At 34.4% G+C, this 17,681-nt stretch overlaps 1 protein-coding gene across 1 annotated transcript in view; it reads left to right on the top strand.

Moving 5' to 3' along the window:
* Positions 1-17,681, top strand: part of shank1 (SH3 and multiple ankyrin repeat domains 1) — a 161,795-nt gene that overhangs the window by 96,437 nt on the left and 47,677 nt on the right. The window contains exons 5-13 of the mRNA XM_068218106.2: positions 539-647; positions 5,921-6,075; positions 6,166-6,333; positions 7,723-7,839; positions 9,905-9,982; positions 11,990-12,056; positions 12,389-12,558; positions 13,325-13,449; positions 15,213-15,361. Coding sequence (XP_068074207.1) covers positions 539-647; positions 5,921-6,075; positions 6,166-6,333; positions 7,723-7,839; positions 9,905-9,982; positions 11,990-12,056; positions 12,389-12,558; positions 13,325-13,449; positions 15,213-15,361 — 1,138 coding nt within the window. The remainder of the gene's footprint in view (positions 1-538; positions 648-5,920; positions 6,076-6,165; positions 6,334-7,722; positions 7,840-9,904; positions 9,983-11,989; positions 12,057-12,388; positions 12,559-13,324; positions 13,450-15,212; positions 15,362-17,681) is intronic.

Below are 17,681 nucleotides of genomic sequence, written 5' to 3'. Positions count from 1 at the left end.
GTTTGAGTGAACAATCCTTTATAAAAACTCAAAATCTTTCTGAGGGGGCAATGCCCCCCTTTGTCCCCCTATTTGTGAAATATAGGTGTCTTAATAGTGTTTTTAGCAGTGTGGGACACATATACGACTGTCAACAGCTCAAAAAATGTGTTTTGGTGTTTCGTGACCCTTTAAGACTGAACTGCAATATGCTGTGTTTTCCATGAAGGCAACCTGAGGTGCTAAAATATAATTGAAAAACTAGCAGTGGTTACACAGACCAAAACTAAGACAAACATTCTAACACAGAAGACACTTTTTTTAAAAGAAGAATAACTGTAACTGTAGCAGTGTTTTTCAGATAAACAAGTATGCAAGTTTTCTAGATATTTGCATTACGTTTTTATGCTTTAGAAGAGTCAAAAACTTACAAAAAGCAACTTTAATGGACACTCGCAAACAGCAATTAGGCACAAAAAATGTGCCATTTGGGATTGGTTCAGTCTCATTTAAGGCACGTATTAGCTCTGAGCCTTGAGTAACGTGTCTACCCCTACAGGCCAGTCTGAAGAAGTTCATGGACTACATCCAGACCAGCGCTGTGGAAAAGGTAGCCAAACTTATTGATAAAGGACTTGACCCCAACTACCACGACCCTGATACAGGAGGTGAGGTGTCAGACGCTTCTTGCGAGAGTTAATGAACTTCCCATTAGTAAGCCGAATAATGAATCACTGCCAGCAGAGCATAAACTGGCCACACATGCTGTATGCATATGGAAATAGGGCTTCATGAATATTCAATGAGTGTTTACAGGAATGGACATTTGCATCTTCTCAAGCGATCCATGCAATTTCCAACACAAGTCATCTGGAGTTGAAATTGTGCAAAAAAAAAGATCATAAGGTCAACTTTAGACACAGTGAGTGCGCTCTAAACAAACAAACAAACAAACAAAAACCCAATTAGTGTTCTTGGGCTGCTTAATGAGATGAAACTATTACTGCTGCTCGATGGTTCAGTTCAGTGGGTGTCAACAGAGGAAGACCACTGAATATATTGAATGTTTTTGTAACGGGCCAGCATCTTTTGTGGCATATTAATTAAAGTTTTTAGCACTTCGGCGAGCTGCATGAAGTGGCCAGACATGCTGTGAAAGTCGTTTTGTGGACCAGATGATAATGCAGAGTAATATTAGCGCTGGTTTGCGGAAATGTGTGACTTAGCGAGACGGCTACCTTGAGTGTTTTTCACAGTTTGCGTTGTCTGCCTTGTCACTGAGTTGATGTTATGCTTGCCAGGCTGACAGTCACTTCTCAGCACAAGCCCTGCTCAAGGGAAAGTGAGAACTGCTGTGCCATTTGCAGCCACTAGGAGACTGATCTGAGAAGCGAACATTCTTTTGTGTTACCATCAATGGTTTTCAACTGGGGGGCCATTACAAACATTAAAATAATGACAATTTAAATCATTTAAAAGAACAAGTTGTGCAACATAAAATGAAAATTGCAACAGAATTAATAGTCTTTTATATCATCTTAAGTTAAAGTTCTGTGAAAAAAATAACATGATTTTTTTGGTTTTGTTTTTAGATTTATTAGATATGAGTTTGACCAAAATACTAATCTTAGTTTTATTCTATGAAGATCTGATAGCTTTTCTAGTAAATTTTTTTTTTTATTGCCATTTTATCAAATATAACAAGTAAAAATATTGTTTGTGTCTAAAACCACCCCCTATACCCTCAAACAGTGCTCTATTTGAGGAAGCAGCCATATTTAAAATGGTTTTCAAAACCATAGTGGATGTTCTGAAGTGGATGTCACTTTTTTTTTTTTAACATTTACTGTATAACAGAAAGATACATTTGGTACACATCATTTACAATAATAATCATTAGATTATTTACAATGGTGCCAATAAAGAATGAAAACCGAGAGAAGTAGGGGAAAAAACAGAAATCAAACAAAAATTAAAGAGATAACAATATATCATCGGATTTGAGGATAGATATAAAATATGAAAGAAATTGAGAGGGAAGAGGGCAAAATAATATGATAGCAGCATATTACATATTTAATAGAATATACATATTAAAGGTCCTGCAACTTGTATATGTTTTGAGTGCTTTCTTGTTAAGTGAATCTGGAATTGTAAGTAATTTTTAATCTCGTTTATAAATACTATAAATACTAGCTTGCAATTTAAAAATGTATACATTTATGAATGTAAAATCTGCATTAAAAAGAATATGTTTTTTTATACAGCAGATGGTTAAATTTGTATTAAAATAAACTAAAATAATTACTTTTATAGTCACAGAAAAATTCTGTGAAGTAATATTTGACATAAATAAAATAACATCTAGCTAAAATTAAAACACATGGTTGAATGCCCAAAATAAGCAAGAAAGAGTTTCAGTGTTATTCTGACAAAAGTTAGTATCAAAGTCTGATCCAAATCTTTTCTTTAAGAAGTTTTTGACAGGGTAAATGTTATGTAATAATTTAAAAGATATTTCCTTTACCTTATCAGTAAGGAAAAATGTTTGCTGTATGGCCCATATATTTTTACCAGTTTAAATGATCAAAAAGACTGTTCAAATGTGAGAGAGCAGGAGGGGTAGAGACAGTATTTTCAAGGAATAGAGCTCTTATTTTATAGTTTTTTTTTTTTTCTTTATAGCAAAACAAATTTCCCCAATAGGTGTATTCACTGATTCTGGAATTGTAACGGTTCCTACTAGTGATATTGTATTGTTTTTATAAAAGCATGAGTGATTCAGAAGGAATAGCACCTATAGTTACTGTGAAATTGCAGTGGGTAGCACGTTCGGCTCACAGCAAGGTCGCTGGTTCGAGCCTCGGCTGAGTCAGTTGGCATTTCTGTGTGAAGTTTGCATGTTCTCCCCAAGTTCGCGTGGATTTCCTCTGGGTGCTCCAGTTTCCCCCACAAGTCCAAAGACATGCGCTATAGGTGAACTGGGTATGCTAAAAAATGACTGTAGTGTGTGTGTGTGAATAAGTGTATGGATGTTTCCCAATGATGGGTTGCAGCTGGAAGGGCATCTGCTGCGTAAAACTTATGCTGGATAAGTTGGCGGTTCATTCCACTATGGCGACCCCAAATTAATAAAGGGACTAAGCCGACAAGAAATTGTATGAATAAATGAATACATAATTTCCGTTGTAAAATAAATTTATTTTTAAATAAAATATTTTTATTTTTGCATATGTACAGTAGCACTGGTGGGAAGAAAAGTTATGTAGTTTGTAGATAAGAGTCCATGCCAAAGCACAACTGATGTACGCTCAACGGCTAGAGATTACTCATAATGCACTGTGATAGTTTGCACACCAAATGATTGTTCATGTCTGACCACAAGATGGCATACAGTTTGAATTAACATTTATAACATACATGACAGAAATCAAAATACTTTGGTTCATTACAAATAGACACCTCAAGTGTTAAATTACGATCACAGGGTCTGACCAAGAAGTTGAAAATCGAATCCGTCTGAGGGATTTATCATCCAGCAAAGCATAAGGAAAACAACATCTCCTCCAGTGTAGGGCTCAAATTCACTCGCTTGTTTTTATTCACGCATTAAAGTGGACTATATTAGAGGTCTTATGTAGGAAACAGTGAATGATGGTATAGGATACGATTTCAGAAACAACTATTGACATTTTGTCCCTTTTTTTTTCCTAGAAAATGACAACCACTCAGAATACCGTCCAAATAAATCCAGAAAACTGAATTTTCAAATGATTTTTATTTATTTATTTTATATCTCTTTATATACAGTATATCCATGTTAAGGTTTAGGGTTGGGTTACCTACAGTATTTATAACCACAGTAGCTATATGTGAAAATAGTCGAAATCAACATCTGTACAACAAAGTGTAAACCTTCACGTTCTACTCGCTCAACTCACAGCAGGGTTCGAACCAGGTGTGGGAGGCAGGCGTGCTAACAAGGATGGCAAAGACCACTGCCCCTAGCATCTGTTGCTAGTCCACTTATTGAGATCAGGAACGTGAGGTTAACTTGCACTGCTCACACTCGCTAGCCTCCATAACACTCACCCTCCCACACTAGACAAATTGTTTGTGCACACTGTCAAATAGAGTAAGCTGTGAGAGGCTGTGTGCAAATGCTGACATATGGGTAAAAGCAAAGTATAGTTTATAGTTTTGCCTTTAAAACACAGGATGCACCGTTTATGCAATTTAGGCCCAATCCCAATTCTATTTGTTTTACCCCTACCCCTTCTCCTTCCCCTTGACTCTTGAAACAGAGTTTAAAAGGGAAGAGCTTCAAAATTGACTCCTAAAAATGGGACACAACTACAACACCTGCACACGTCATCATATGTCATCACAATCTCTTCCTTCATATGAGATTGACGATTGTGAATGCTGTAGTTATTTGCGTTTTAAAAATTTTTTTTTTATTTATCTTCAGTAAATCACAAAAGACAGCAATATCATGTTATCATAATGATATAATGTGGCAATAAGATCGCAACTGTACTGTGAATTTACACCATGGCCATATTCATCTGAAAACACGAAAACAACATTAACATTAACATTATACCAGACACTGTAAAAAGCTCATTCGCAGCCACTAGATTTTGGATTATAAATAGCCAAATTTAGCATTTTTTAATTGTTGTTTTTTTTTTTAAATATGACGGTAAAACATGGGCGCTGTTATGAATACATTAAAACATATGCTTGTTTGTTGTAAAAATTCCTAATAATGACAATTCATACTAATTTCCTGACTTCAGTGTGCAGCAACACTGTCGTTGTAGATTATGTACTCTAAGAAATTTTTGTCCCGTTTGGTTTTGAGTGCGATCCTGAAAAAATCTCAGTTTCAGGGGCTATCTAGCCCTTCCTCGTAGCTCTATGCCTTCAAGCTAAAGAGAATTAGGACACCCCTGCCCATTTAAGGTAATGCAAAATGAGGGGCAGGGGTAAGTGGAAGGGCTAAGGGGTAAAATTGGGATTGCCCCTTAAAAACCTTGCCTCTGTTGAAAGTACAAAACATGTTAGTACACCAAAAAATAATAATAATGTTATTAATTACTTACCCACAACTTATTCCTAACCCTTGAGACCTTTCTTCATATTCAGAACACAAATTAAGATATTTTAGGTGAAATCAAAAGAGCTTCCTCATCCTCCATAGACAGCAAGGTTCCTGACTTGTCAAAAGTCTGTAAAGGTACCAAAAATTTTCCTTAAAACAGACCATATGCCTTCAGAGGTTCAGTTGGAATATTATTAAGCTACAATTATTCTTTTGTGTAAAATAACAACTGTATTCTACAGTTTCTTCCTATCAGTGTCAGTATAGACGTTTATCTTGATTGCTGCATGGAGGGCACCATTGTGAGCAGACCCTTCCGGTAGGATGCTTAAAACTACCATTTAGAATTGTCATCAGCAAGAGTCTGGAAGTGAAAAGTCTGAAAGTGGTTGTCAATACCATTTTGTGAGGGTTATGTAGTGTTTTTGTGATGCACAACTTTGATGGCGTCATTATACTTCTGTCAAATGCGGTTCACATGCGAAAAAAAAAACATTCTCCTGATTCAGTGACTGCTGTTAAAAGCAATTAAAATATATTTAAACTACCAATAGCTGTCAAAATGTGACTTTATATGTATCAAGCTGCCAACTGGAAGATCCATATACGTATACACGCAAAGCATAATGGGCAATTTTTAATTCTATGGAAAAGGTCTATAGGAAAAAAGTCTCCCTCCCATATGCCTGCATGCAACTTTCTTTGAAGCAAAACACATGAGCATCTGAGGTAATACGTCAGAGGCGCAACTAAATGTGACACATGAATGTGTACACTATACTGACAACTAACCCTAACATGAGTACTCAAACTCTGTCTGTGTGTGTGAAACAGAGACTCCACTCACTCTGGCCGTACAGACGGAGCCGGGCGGAAGTGAGATCATCAGGGTGCTGGTGATGGGTGGAGCCCACATTGACTTTAGGGCGAGAGATGGCTTGACCCCTCTGCACAAGGCTGTCAGAGCACATGCACACACTGCCCTACTGGTAACACAAACACAAAGGCAACTTTACATCCTGATTAGGATTTAAAACAGGTTCAAATTAAAATGTAATCCCGTGTCTTCTACTGTTCAGACGCTGTTGTCTTTGGGGGCGTCTTCTGATTATAAGGACAGCCGTGGGCTGACACCACTGTACCACACTGTGCTGATAGGGGGCGACACCTCCTGCTGCGAGACCCTGCTATACCACAGAGCCAGGCTGGGGCTCCGCGATGAGAACGGCTGGGATGAGACACATCAGGTATGAAAAAAAAAATTGCTGACAATAAGTGGATGACAGATACTGGAAATGTGTGGAAGTGACAATTTTTAAGACCAGGGGTTTAAGCTTTGCATAAAACATTTCACTAGTAATTAAACTGTGATGATAATATTATTAATTATATTAATACTACTAATAATAATAATAGTGTGTCACTTGAGCACCAAAGCAGCATTATAGAATAATTTTTGAAGGACAATGTGCTGAAGACATTAGAAATTCAGCTTTGCCACCACAGAATGTTTTATTAGTATTTTTTTAAATGTGCAAAATTTCTCATATTCAATAATATATTTCGCCTAGTTAAGTAGTAACCAAGAAAAACTCATATTTTAACTAGGTATCATTTAGTATAATCAGTAATTCATTCAAAAGTCCGTCAGGGGTGGGTATATACAGTAATACACTCATCAAATTTATTATCAACTTTGTCATCAAATTAAAATCATCTAAGTTTTTTTTTTAACCTTAAATCATTGGTTGAAATTAACAATTTAACATAAGTAAGGTCATTTGTAGTGTTTATCGATTAAATGTAGTATTTATAAAAGCTAAACTAGATGTTACGGACATTTGAACAAATTTAAAAATCCACTCTTAAATCAGGTTAAAGAAATCAGAGAATCACTGCTCAGTTTTTCTTCTCTTTGTACATGTGAGCATTTTCATATCTATTTTGATACTTTCGTTCTCTTTCTCTCACTCACACGTTCACTGTGGTGTTAATTATCAAATGTGTCTGTTCTGACAATCTATAAAATCTATTCTTTGTTCCCTCTTTCCCCATTCTTGTGTCAAATGACTGATTCTGCCTCTTCTAATCCACTTCTCTCTTTTTTGTTCGATTGTTTTTCTTTACCAATCAGTATTTTTCAGCAGCATTTATTTTGCCCCCCCTCGCTCAGTTCGATTCTATAATTGCTTTATTAACATGACAAAGGTTACAAATGTATTGCCAAAGCATTTATAAAGTTTACATAAAAATAAAAGAATATACATATATAATAAAAAACCAGTACACAGACTAAATAGCAGTAGTAGTAGTAAAAAAGATATATACATATAATTAATGAACAAAAATAGAAATAAAATATCATATTATCCAATATATCATATATTATTCAATATATCGTATCATTCATATATATCATTTTATTCATTTATATCAATAAAAATAATAATAGATCAGAATGCACTGTGAATCTAAAAATCAACATTTTAGGATAAAACAGAAATAAAAGAACAATAATAATCAGTATTTTTGCAATGAATGAATTAGAATCACCTAGATGTGTGTGTGTGTGTATGTGTATGTGTGTGTGTGTATCAGCATCACTGATATTTTCATTGGTCTGTCTCTTTCTCCAGGCGTGTCAAAATGGGAACTCTCAACATTTAGAGCACCTGCTTTTTTATGGTGCAGACTCCTCATCCCAGAATGCCTCAGGAAACACTGCCCTGCACATATGTGCTTTATATAACAAGGTATAACCACTGCACCTTACACACAAAAACAAAGCAAATATTGTATATACTCACCAACTTACTTTATAGGTACACCTTACTACTAGAAGGTTGGATCCCTTTTTGACTTCACTGCCTATCTGCCACAATGATGTGTGGTGTTTAATGATTCAATTCATCTTAATGTCTATAGTGATTTTACAATGTGGATTGTGTCAAAGCAGCTTAACATAGAAGTTCTAGTAAACTGAAATTGTGTCAGTCCAGTTTTCAGAGTTGAAGTTTAGTTGAGTGTGGTTTAATTTTCACTGCTGAAAGTCCAAACACTGAAGAGCAAGCTCATCGATGAGCAGCTCCATAAGTTTCAAAACCAAGCAAGCCAGCAGCGACGGTGGCAAGGAACAAACTTCACTAATTGACGAAAGTGAGGGAAAAAAAACTAGAGAGAAACATAGGCTCAGTTGGGCATGACCATTTCTCCTTTGGCCAGACTTCTTGTGCAGAGCTGCAGCCTAGGCACCGGAGAGTGGAGAACACTGAACGTCCATCATGAAGAACCTGCTGGTGTGAGTAGGTCACCGGTGGGTGATCTGGCCAGCCTATGAAATCAATGCGGAGACTCTAGGGTCTTTCAGGAATCAGTCTCATGCTCTCTACTTCTCCATGACCACCACAGCATCAGCTGCGGCCTGGTCCAGGATTATGGAGAGATCAGGATGATGAACAACAGACCAACATAAGCGCAGAAGCCATTCAAATTATAATGTCTTTTGTGAAGTGTTCCCAGCTCTGGTTACCCTAATCAATGCAGCATAACCATCCTTTAGAGAATTTGAATTTCAACAGCATTTGTGTTTTATGTCTATGCTAATGCGGAAAGATGTGTCATTAATCTTAGAGTGTGTCTGCCTCCTGGACTGTGATAGGAAGGCTCTTCCAGAGTTTAGGTGCAAGATATGAGAAAGATCTACCGCCTACAGTTGATTTTGATAATCTGGCAATAATCAATTGTCCAGAATTAATTGAGCGTAGTGGACGTGAGGGGCTATAATACGACAGGAACTCCCTCAAATACTGGGAAGCTAAGCCATTCAGGGCTTTGTAGGTGGTCGATAAAATTGTAAAATTTATACAATATTTAATAGGGAGCCTATGCAATGATAAAAGAACTGGAGCAATATGATCATATTTCTTTGTTACTTTAGAAACTGCATTTGAATCAGCTGAAGTTTGTAAGTAAGGCCAACAGGGCAACCACCTAGTATCACATTACAATAGTCGAGAGGTTAAACTGTAAGTCTTAAAAGTTCATGCTTTCATGTTGTTTGCCTGGTGATCTAGTGGCTAGGATGTGTGCCTCTCACTGCTATGGCCTTGATTTGGGGCAGTTGTAGCCTAATGGTTTAGGAGTTTGATAATACAAAGGTTATAGGTTCAATTCCCAGTCCTGGTGGGAATCGAAGTTGTGTGGAGTGAATGAACTCCTAATTAACTCTCTTTACTTCCCTGTAAATTCTAACCATAATATCTGAATAGGAAGAAAAGAGCCATTTCTCAATATTCTTTTCTTCAACAGTTTGCTCTTCGTAGCTGTGAAATTAAAAATTAAGTACTATAGATGTTAGTATCAGTATAGCTAGTAGCTAGTTTGCTACAAAACTACTTTTCATTGGTTGCACTTGATCTTAACCACTCGTACTATCAGAACAGTGATAAAAACGAAAGACTATTGGTTGTTTTTTTCAACGTGAGGAGCTACTCTATGTCCCACCCTGTCTTCAATATTGTAGTTGCGATTACTTAAACATCAAATAAAGAAATGAGTGTGTATCTCCTATTCAAAATGTCTGTCTCACCACATCATAATTTCCAGGCTATAGTTTATGCTGGTTTAGTGTCATGTTCTTCCCTATCTAGGAAAGCCAATCACTAGCATGGTCTTTGTAGTGTATTTTAAAGGATCTCAGTGAAGTTTTTTTTGTGCACAAGTGGTGTATTTACAGCATGCTAAACTTTTATTATGTTTCATAGTAAGCCTCAGATGTCTTCAATGTCTTGAGGCTGATTGTCTCATTCTTCTGTGTAGGAGAGCTGTGCCCGCATCCTGCTTTATCGAGGAGCTAAGAAGGACACAAAGAATAACAGTGGGCAGAACTCCTTCCAGGTAATTATCACACTGCCACTGGCACTGACAGGTTGTTATTTAGGTTGGCTTTTTTATCAACACTCTGCATGTTATTAACAGGTTAAACAAAGTAATTAAAGAAATCTAAACTCCTACAAACCCTCTTCTAGCCGTAGGTATGGATTGTAGGTCAAGGTCACTTGAAAGAGTGTACGTTTAGTTTTTAATTTTAAATTGTAAAACGCAAGACAGGGAATATTCAAAGTAACCTTCAGCTACTGTATTTTATTATGTAAAATAAACGTCACATGTAAAATATCATCACGCAAGAATTAACACAAATAAAGAGAAAAAGACTACACTAAAATATTTTGACAGGAACATATAGTTGGGTGGCACAGTGGCTCAGTGGGTAGCATGATCGCCTCACAGCAAGGAGGCTTTTTTTCTGGAGTTTGCATGTTCTCTCTGTGTTTGCGTGGGTTTTCACCAGTGTGACTGAATATGAGAGTGAATGGGTGTTTCCCAGTACTGGCTAGAAGGACATCTGCCGCATAAAACATGCTGAAATAGTTGGTGGTTCATTCCGCTGTGGCGACCCATGATAAATAAAGGACTAAGCTGAAGAAAAATGAATGAACAAATAGTTGTTGACTATCTTCTTTTTTGGTGTTTTTTTTTCTGAAATATTATTTTTACAAACTGAAATGGAAATAAAGTTAAAGGAGTATGATATTGAACCTGAAATAAATCTATGCTTCCTATGTTGAAATACCTACTTAATAGGATGTTGAATTTTAAGTTTAATATGCAGACATAATATGGAATTTATATGGAATAATATTTAAAATGCAGATTCTTACTAGTGCCAGTTTCTCCCTTTGCATGGTGTAAAATTATTGTTAGAATTATTCTTTTTTTATTCATCCATCATTTATACACTGTCAAGTTGTTTCAAAATTTTCCTTTTATTCCATGACACACTAAAGGAGGTATTAGGTCAAATGTCTGAGCTGCTCTTTTACAGTAAAGTAAAATTTAATGGAGTTCCACACTGTCTGATAATAATAATAATAATTTTACATATAGCGAACCACACTCAGCACATAACATTTAAATAACACATGTACATAATAAGAAAATTAACTCAGTGATAATTATTATTTATTATTATTATTATTATCAGTAACAATAATAATAATTGTATAAACAGCTAGCCACACTCCACACACAACACATAAATAACACATATGAATAATAATAACATTAACTTAATGATAAGTATATATGAATATTATTAATAATAACAATAATAATAATAATAATAATAATAATAGCAATCCACACTCCACACATAAATAACACATGCATAATAATAAAATAAACTAATTTTTTTTTATTAATAATAATAATAATTATTATTATTGTTTTATGTATAGCAAACCACACTCCACACATAACGCATAAATAACATATATAAATAATAATAGAATTAACTTAATGATAAGTATTTATGAATATCAATAATAATAATTATTATAATTGTAAAATTATAATATAATAATAATAATAATAATAATAATAATAAAATTAACCTTATGATTATTATAACTAATGTAAGTATTATAATTTTTCTGGCTTATTTAGTGCATGTGTGAGTTTAATGTAAAAAAATGTTATTAAATTACCAGTGTATTGTTGCACTTGTGAACAATTTTCATTCTTTTACTTCATCTGGTGACGCCAGGGGCACAGAAATTACGCGATTCACTAGCTGTGCTGTATGTTTGTTATCTGTTACTGTGAAGTGTTTCTGTATGCGTTGCGAGTCCCAGGTGGAGCTAAACTGTAGTGAGCCAAAAGAGTTTTACTTCAACCTCAACCATCTCCACAGAGCCAGCTGCGCTTGTGTTTAATATGAAGAAAAGTGGATGCATGTGTGTGTGTGTGTGTGCGTGTGTTTAATATTATGTTATTCCCAAGCCTTGCGTCATTGTGCGTCATTCACAGATGCAAATATTAAGCGCGTGTGAACTTCTTTTCTAGGTGGCTGTGATGTCTGGCCATTTTGAGCTTGGAGAAATAATTAAAAACCACCGTGAATCAGATGTAGGTAAGGAGCTCAGATTTTTGTTTGTGGTGGTATTTTTAATTCTGTGTGAGATCATTTGTTTGCTCTTCACGCTGTGTGACATTTGGAACTTGATACTTTTGTCTCTGTTTAGCTGCGTTGCGATTCACACAATCCCCAAGCAGTGTTCACTGCTCCTTACACACTCAGAAGGGGATATTTGCTGAAGTCGTGATGCTTAATGATGTTTTAATACAGATGATACATGTGTGATTGTACACATGGAATGAATATTGAAAGCCATTGGGCAGCTGGAGTGTACTTACTGTATGTCTCTCCCTCCATCTTTACTCACTCACTTACTTTTTTGTCAGTCCCCTTTTTGGAGTCTCCTAAATATGCCCCGCAAAGGAGGGAGAGCTCACGGACACTTGGACTGCCTCATCCGCACCCCTTTTTACGGGCCAACAGTGATAACAGCATGAATGTGCCAGACTGGATTGCCTTTCCCAATGCTGCAGGATCAAGCATCGTCTCTGTACAGGTAATTGATCAGTCGATGAATGATTTAGTTGTTGTTATTGTGTTTTATAAATATTCCAAATGCTGTTGTTTTTGTATTCATAAAAAGCTATCCATTAGCAAAACTTGAGTGGTAGTGTACAATATAGGGCTGCACAATATATTCAGGATATCCTCAGGGTGTTAAAAAAGTCTTAAAATGTCTTAAATATCAAAATTTGAGGCCTTAAAAACAACTTAAATCTACTGAAATATTGTGTTGAAGGTCTTAAATAATTTTTAACAGGTCTTAATTTTCCATTGTTCATGTACAGCTACTCTGTCTGGCCATTAACACTTATACAATCACCAACAATCCATCTCAATGAAACTTTTATCTTTTTCTTTAGTAATAGCATTTAATTTCTTTCCTACAGAAACATTTGCTTAAAAGTTCTTCGTTTGTTTTACTGCTGAATGACCTATTTTTTATTATTAAATTATTATTATTGTAGGCTGAAGTAATTGACAGCTATGTTTTGTTCTATTCTTTGTAAGGGTTATATAAATCAATGGCTGCATTTTTCCAACATTCTTTATAATATCTTATTTTGGGTTCAACAGAAGAAAGAAATTCTGAAAAAATGACCCTTTAAAGGGCTATCTAGTCAAGATAACCAGCAAAACCTTATTTCATTGTTGTCACACTGTATGCATAGATACTGTTGATTTGCACTAAGTACTTACCCTGAGGTTGATCTGAGATCATAATTACACTACCGCTTATCATAATAACATGTATATCTCAGGGTCTAAAGCATGGCGGCACCTTACGTAGCTCCAGCAGTCCCCGTGGAGCCCGAACACGTTCCCCATCTCGTGGCCGAACAGGTGACCGGGACGATCGGAGCCGGCAAACACGTGGAAGACAAGGGTGAGGAAGAGCAAGAAGAAAGGACATTATCTAGTTGTTAAGCTCTTGCACAAGCAATACTATTTTTCAGATCCAAGCCTACTCATTTAAAGGGATAGTTCAACCAAAACGGAAAATTGTGTCATCATTTACTCACCCTTGACCTGTTCAAAACCGGTTTGCGTTTCTTTTTTCAGCTGAACACAAAAGAAGATATTTTGAATAATTTTAAAAACATGTAACCACTGACTACCATAGAGTTTGAACTATGGTTTGTATTTTTCTAATTCGGATGTCAATGGCTACCAGTTTCTAACATTCTGCAGAATATCGTCTTTTGTGTCCAGCAGAATAAAGAAGCACAAACAATTTTAAGATTACTCTAGAGGATGGGTAAATGGTAAGTAAATTTTCCTTTTTTGGTGAACTATCCCTTTAAATTGAGAAAACTCGATAGCTATTTATGACTACTGTTTAGTCAAATCCTAATTTCATGGTGTTCACTGCATTCTCTGCAACTTGCTGCATGACACCAATATTTTAATACATTTAATCAAAAAGCATTTAAATCCTTAATGCTTTATTTACAATATTTGTTTATTTTTTGCTTTAACAAGATTTAAAATTTATAATAGATGAATCATTGACTGACCTTCCAAACTTTGGAAAGACTTGCACTGTGAACATATCTTGGTACCATTTTTTTTTATTGTCCTTTTGGCATCTGACAGTGTTTGTGGATTCTATGCCTAAATCATCATTAATACATTGAAAAACACAGACTAAGAAATACTTGATAACATCCTGATAATATTTTTTCAAGTGAGTTTGACTAATCTTAAATCAAGTCCAATTAACTTGTCATTATCAAATAAACTGTTAATGTTACTTAATGTTACCCGAACACTCATAAATATTGATTACTGATTATCTTTCATTTTTAATCTAGATTTATTCGAATAAATCAAATTTAAATTGTTTTTAGCAAGAGGAACTTTGCTTCAATCAAATTAAATAAACACATTAGTTACCAGTTATTTTATATTTTTTCTGTAATATTTTCACTTTTTATGCTGCTTCCTGCACTGAAAAAAGTGATGTCTGCAAAACTGTTGCAAACAACCTATTTGTGTTGAATTTCAACAAACATATTATATTTAATAACGTAAAATTTTTTAACGTAAAAAAAACTTAGTAAATCCAAGGAATCATCTTTGAATAATTTTTTTCAGTGTATAATTATGTTATCATTACTAGTTTAAAAAAATAATCGAGTTTTAAATGTATCAGAGATGAAAACATTACACAGCAACTTTTCAATATTAAATAAAGCAAAAAAAGTCATATTCTTTTCCCCAAAAACTAATGATAAAGTGCCTCTGTGCAGTCATTCTAATGAATTGTTTTCTAATTGAATTGTGGCATTTTTGTAGGGATTCCTGCTTATGCTAACCAAGTCAATGCTTTTTCGATTAAAATGTACTTAATTCTACCAGGCTTATCTGTAATGATTAGAAAACATTTTAATATTACTAGTAAATTAACTCTTTCATTTATTACATCAAGTAAATGTGTAAATATTAAAAATTTTACTTGGCAATTCTTGACATTTAATATTAAAATTTTAAAATGATGACGGGAAATTTCTTAGAATTTATTACACCAAAAAGCTATTTAACTTCCAGTATAGTCACTCACATCCGATGAAGACAGACACTTGAATGAATAAAGCCAATAATAAATGAATGATAACCCTGTTGTCTGATACCTGTGCCATTGTGTAGAGCGGGATCCATCAGTAGTCAGGGCACAGCCAGCGGGCAGCGGCGGCGTCTCTACAGCGCCGTTCCTGGCCGAGTTTTTGTTGCCACTCGCTCACACTCGGCCCAGGGTGACCGCGAAATCAGCTTCAACAAGGGAGACAAAGTCAAAGGTGAATGTGTGTGTGTGTGAGTTTGTCTCTCTTTGTAAGCAGGAGCAATGATGTGCGCTGTGCGTGTCTGTAAATTGGTCCCATTAAATGTGTGTTTGTTTCTGTATGTTTTCCACAGGTGTGGATAAACGTTGTCTGTGTATGTATTCTGGTGATATGTGTTGGTATGTCAGTATATGTCTGTTTGTGAGCAATGTCAGCGTGCATGCATGTGCATACAACTCTACAGCCATCATGTCTTTGCATGTGTTTTGTGATTCAATGTGTGTGTGTGTGTGTGTGTTTGTGTATCAGGAGCGTCATGCAGTGATTATTTTTAATGGGTAAAGGGTCCTGTTTACAACAGGTATTAACTGATCTGATCTTTTGATTTATTAGCATGCATAGCATACTGATGAGATCACTTGTGTTTTGATTTTTTAAAGACATATACATTTTTTGCAGACATGCTCAGTGTGACACAAGAATACTATTGAATGAACAAACCATTTTTTTCTACAAATACCTTATTGTGGTGTGCATTCTCACAAAATTGGTCATAAATCAGGTCAAGTCAAAAAAACAGGATTATTTATGCTACAAAAGCAATACTATTACATTAAATTTTGGCTACCTCTGGAATTGGTTGAAAGTGGACAAGCTTAGATAGATTTGTACATTTGTAATTGGACTGAATATCTTTAAACCAGGTGTAAACAAGGCTATAGAGGCAGTTCTAGGTCTATTAGACAAAACCAAAGTAAAAATTATTACATTGTTTAAACATTAATTATGGTTATTAACTATGTTTGTGACTGAAGTACCACAGTCATATACAAACTATATATATATATATATATATATATATATATATATATATATATATATATATATATATATATATATATATATATATATATATATATATATATAGTTAGTTAGTTAGTTAGTTAGTTAGTTAGTTAGTTAGTTAGTTATTTAGTTAGTTAATTAGTAGTTAGTAGTTAGTTAGTAGATTTTTTTAACCCTAACTGTGTTTGAAGTTTTTAAATTTTACAGTTTTACAGAAATAACTTGAATAAATTCTGTTTGTTTTATTTTGTTTTTAGAAAAAGCATTCAATATTCAGTAAAACTTTTTTTTCAGAATTGGTATTAGTAATAAAAATACCCCATGAGTATTAAATCAGCATCTTAAAATGATTTCTGATATATCATGTAAGGCTGTGATAATTGTGTTAAAAATTCTGTAATGTCATCAATGATAATGTGGTCTGTGTGGGTCCTAATGCCCCAGTATAGTGAAGGGGACTCTATACTGCACACTGGTGGTGAATGAGGATATTCCCCCATTGTGTAAAGTGCTTTGAGTGCCCAGAAAAGCGCTATATAAATGTAAGAAGTTATTATTATCTCAGGAATTTAAATATATCATATCAATTAAAAAAAATAAATAAATCATATTCGCAGCTGACTAAAATCTCATACCATTTTAGACTTTAAAGATGTTTGCACTAGCAAATATAATCAATCAAATATATTAACCTTAAAATTATTTTTGTACATACATAGAGTACATAAAATACACATTCTCAGCAATTTATTTAGAATGGTCATGTCCTGGTCAACCTTGTTGAACCCCTTTTTTTATTTAGATATTTATTTATATTAAAAACAACACCAAATATGGCTGCAAGCAGCAGTTATCGGGGTTCAAGTGTTTTAGCAAAATAAGGTTATTTATCAGTTAGAAAGTTTGTAAGTAGTTTATTCAACAAAGAAATTTAGTTAGAGTGTTAGAGTTTAAAGACTGAGTTAACAAATGTTTAATAAACAGTTTGCGTGACAGCAGTGCAGGCCCATAGCCAACCTGGTGAAATAAGTGGGCCTTTTCTCTTTTCTATTTCCTATTTAATTATGAGATTTAAATACATTTTAAGCTTTGTATTAAGCTGGAATAACTTGTCAGATGATCATCATAACCACACTTTTGGATGTACCAAATATATTTCCTAAAGATTTAGAATAAAGAAATAAGAAAATACTTATTTTTTTAAAAACAAATTTATCACATCATATATCATAAAAAGGAATTCATTTAAAATAAAAAAACAAGCCCATTGTCATTTATTAGGCAAATTATAAATATCAAACTGGCCAGCACATTAAATTTTCCTCAGTCAGAATTTGGCCATTTGAATAATAAAATAATAATAATAATAATGTAAATCTTCACAATTTTTCTAGCCTCTCCTGTAAAAAAAGTTCATTTGAAAATTCATGGATATCATATCAATAGTCAAAACAGCATTCAAATGAATTTTAATATGGTCCGCTTTTGG

The sequence above is a fragment of the Danio rerio genome, chromosome 3 (assembly GCF_049306965.1).
Source record: "Danio rerio strain Tuebingen ecotype United States chromosome 3, GRCz12tu, whole genome shotgun sequence".
Classification (NCBI taxonomy): Eukaryota; Metazoa; Chordata; class Actinopteri; order Cypriniformes; family Danionidae; genus Danio; species Danio rerio.
This window is presented reverse-complemented; position numbering and strand designations above follow the sequence as displayed.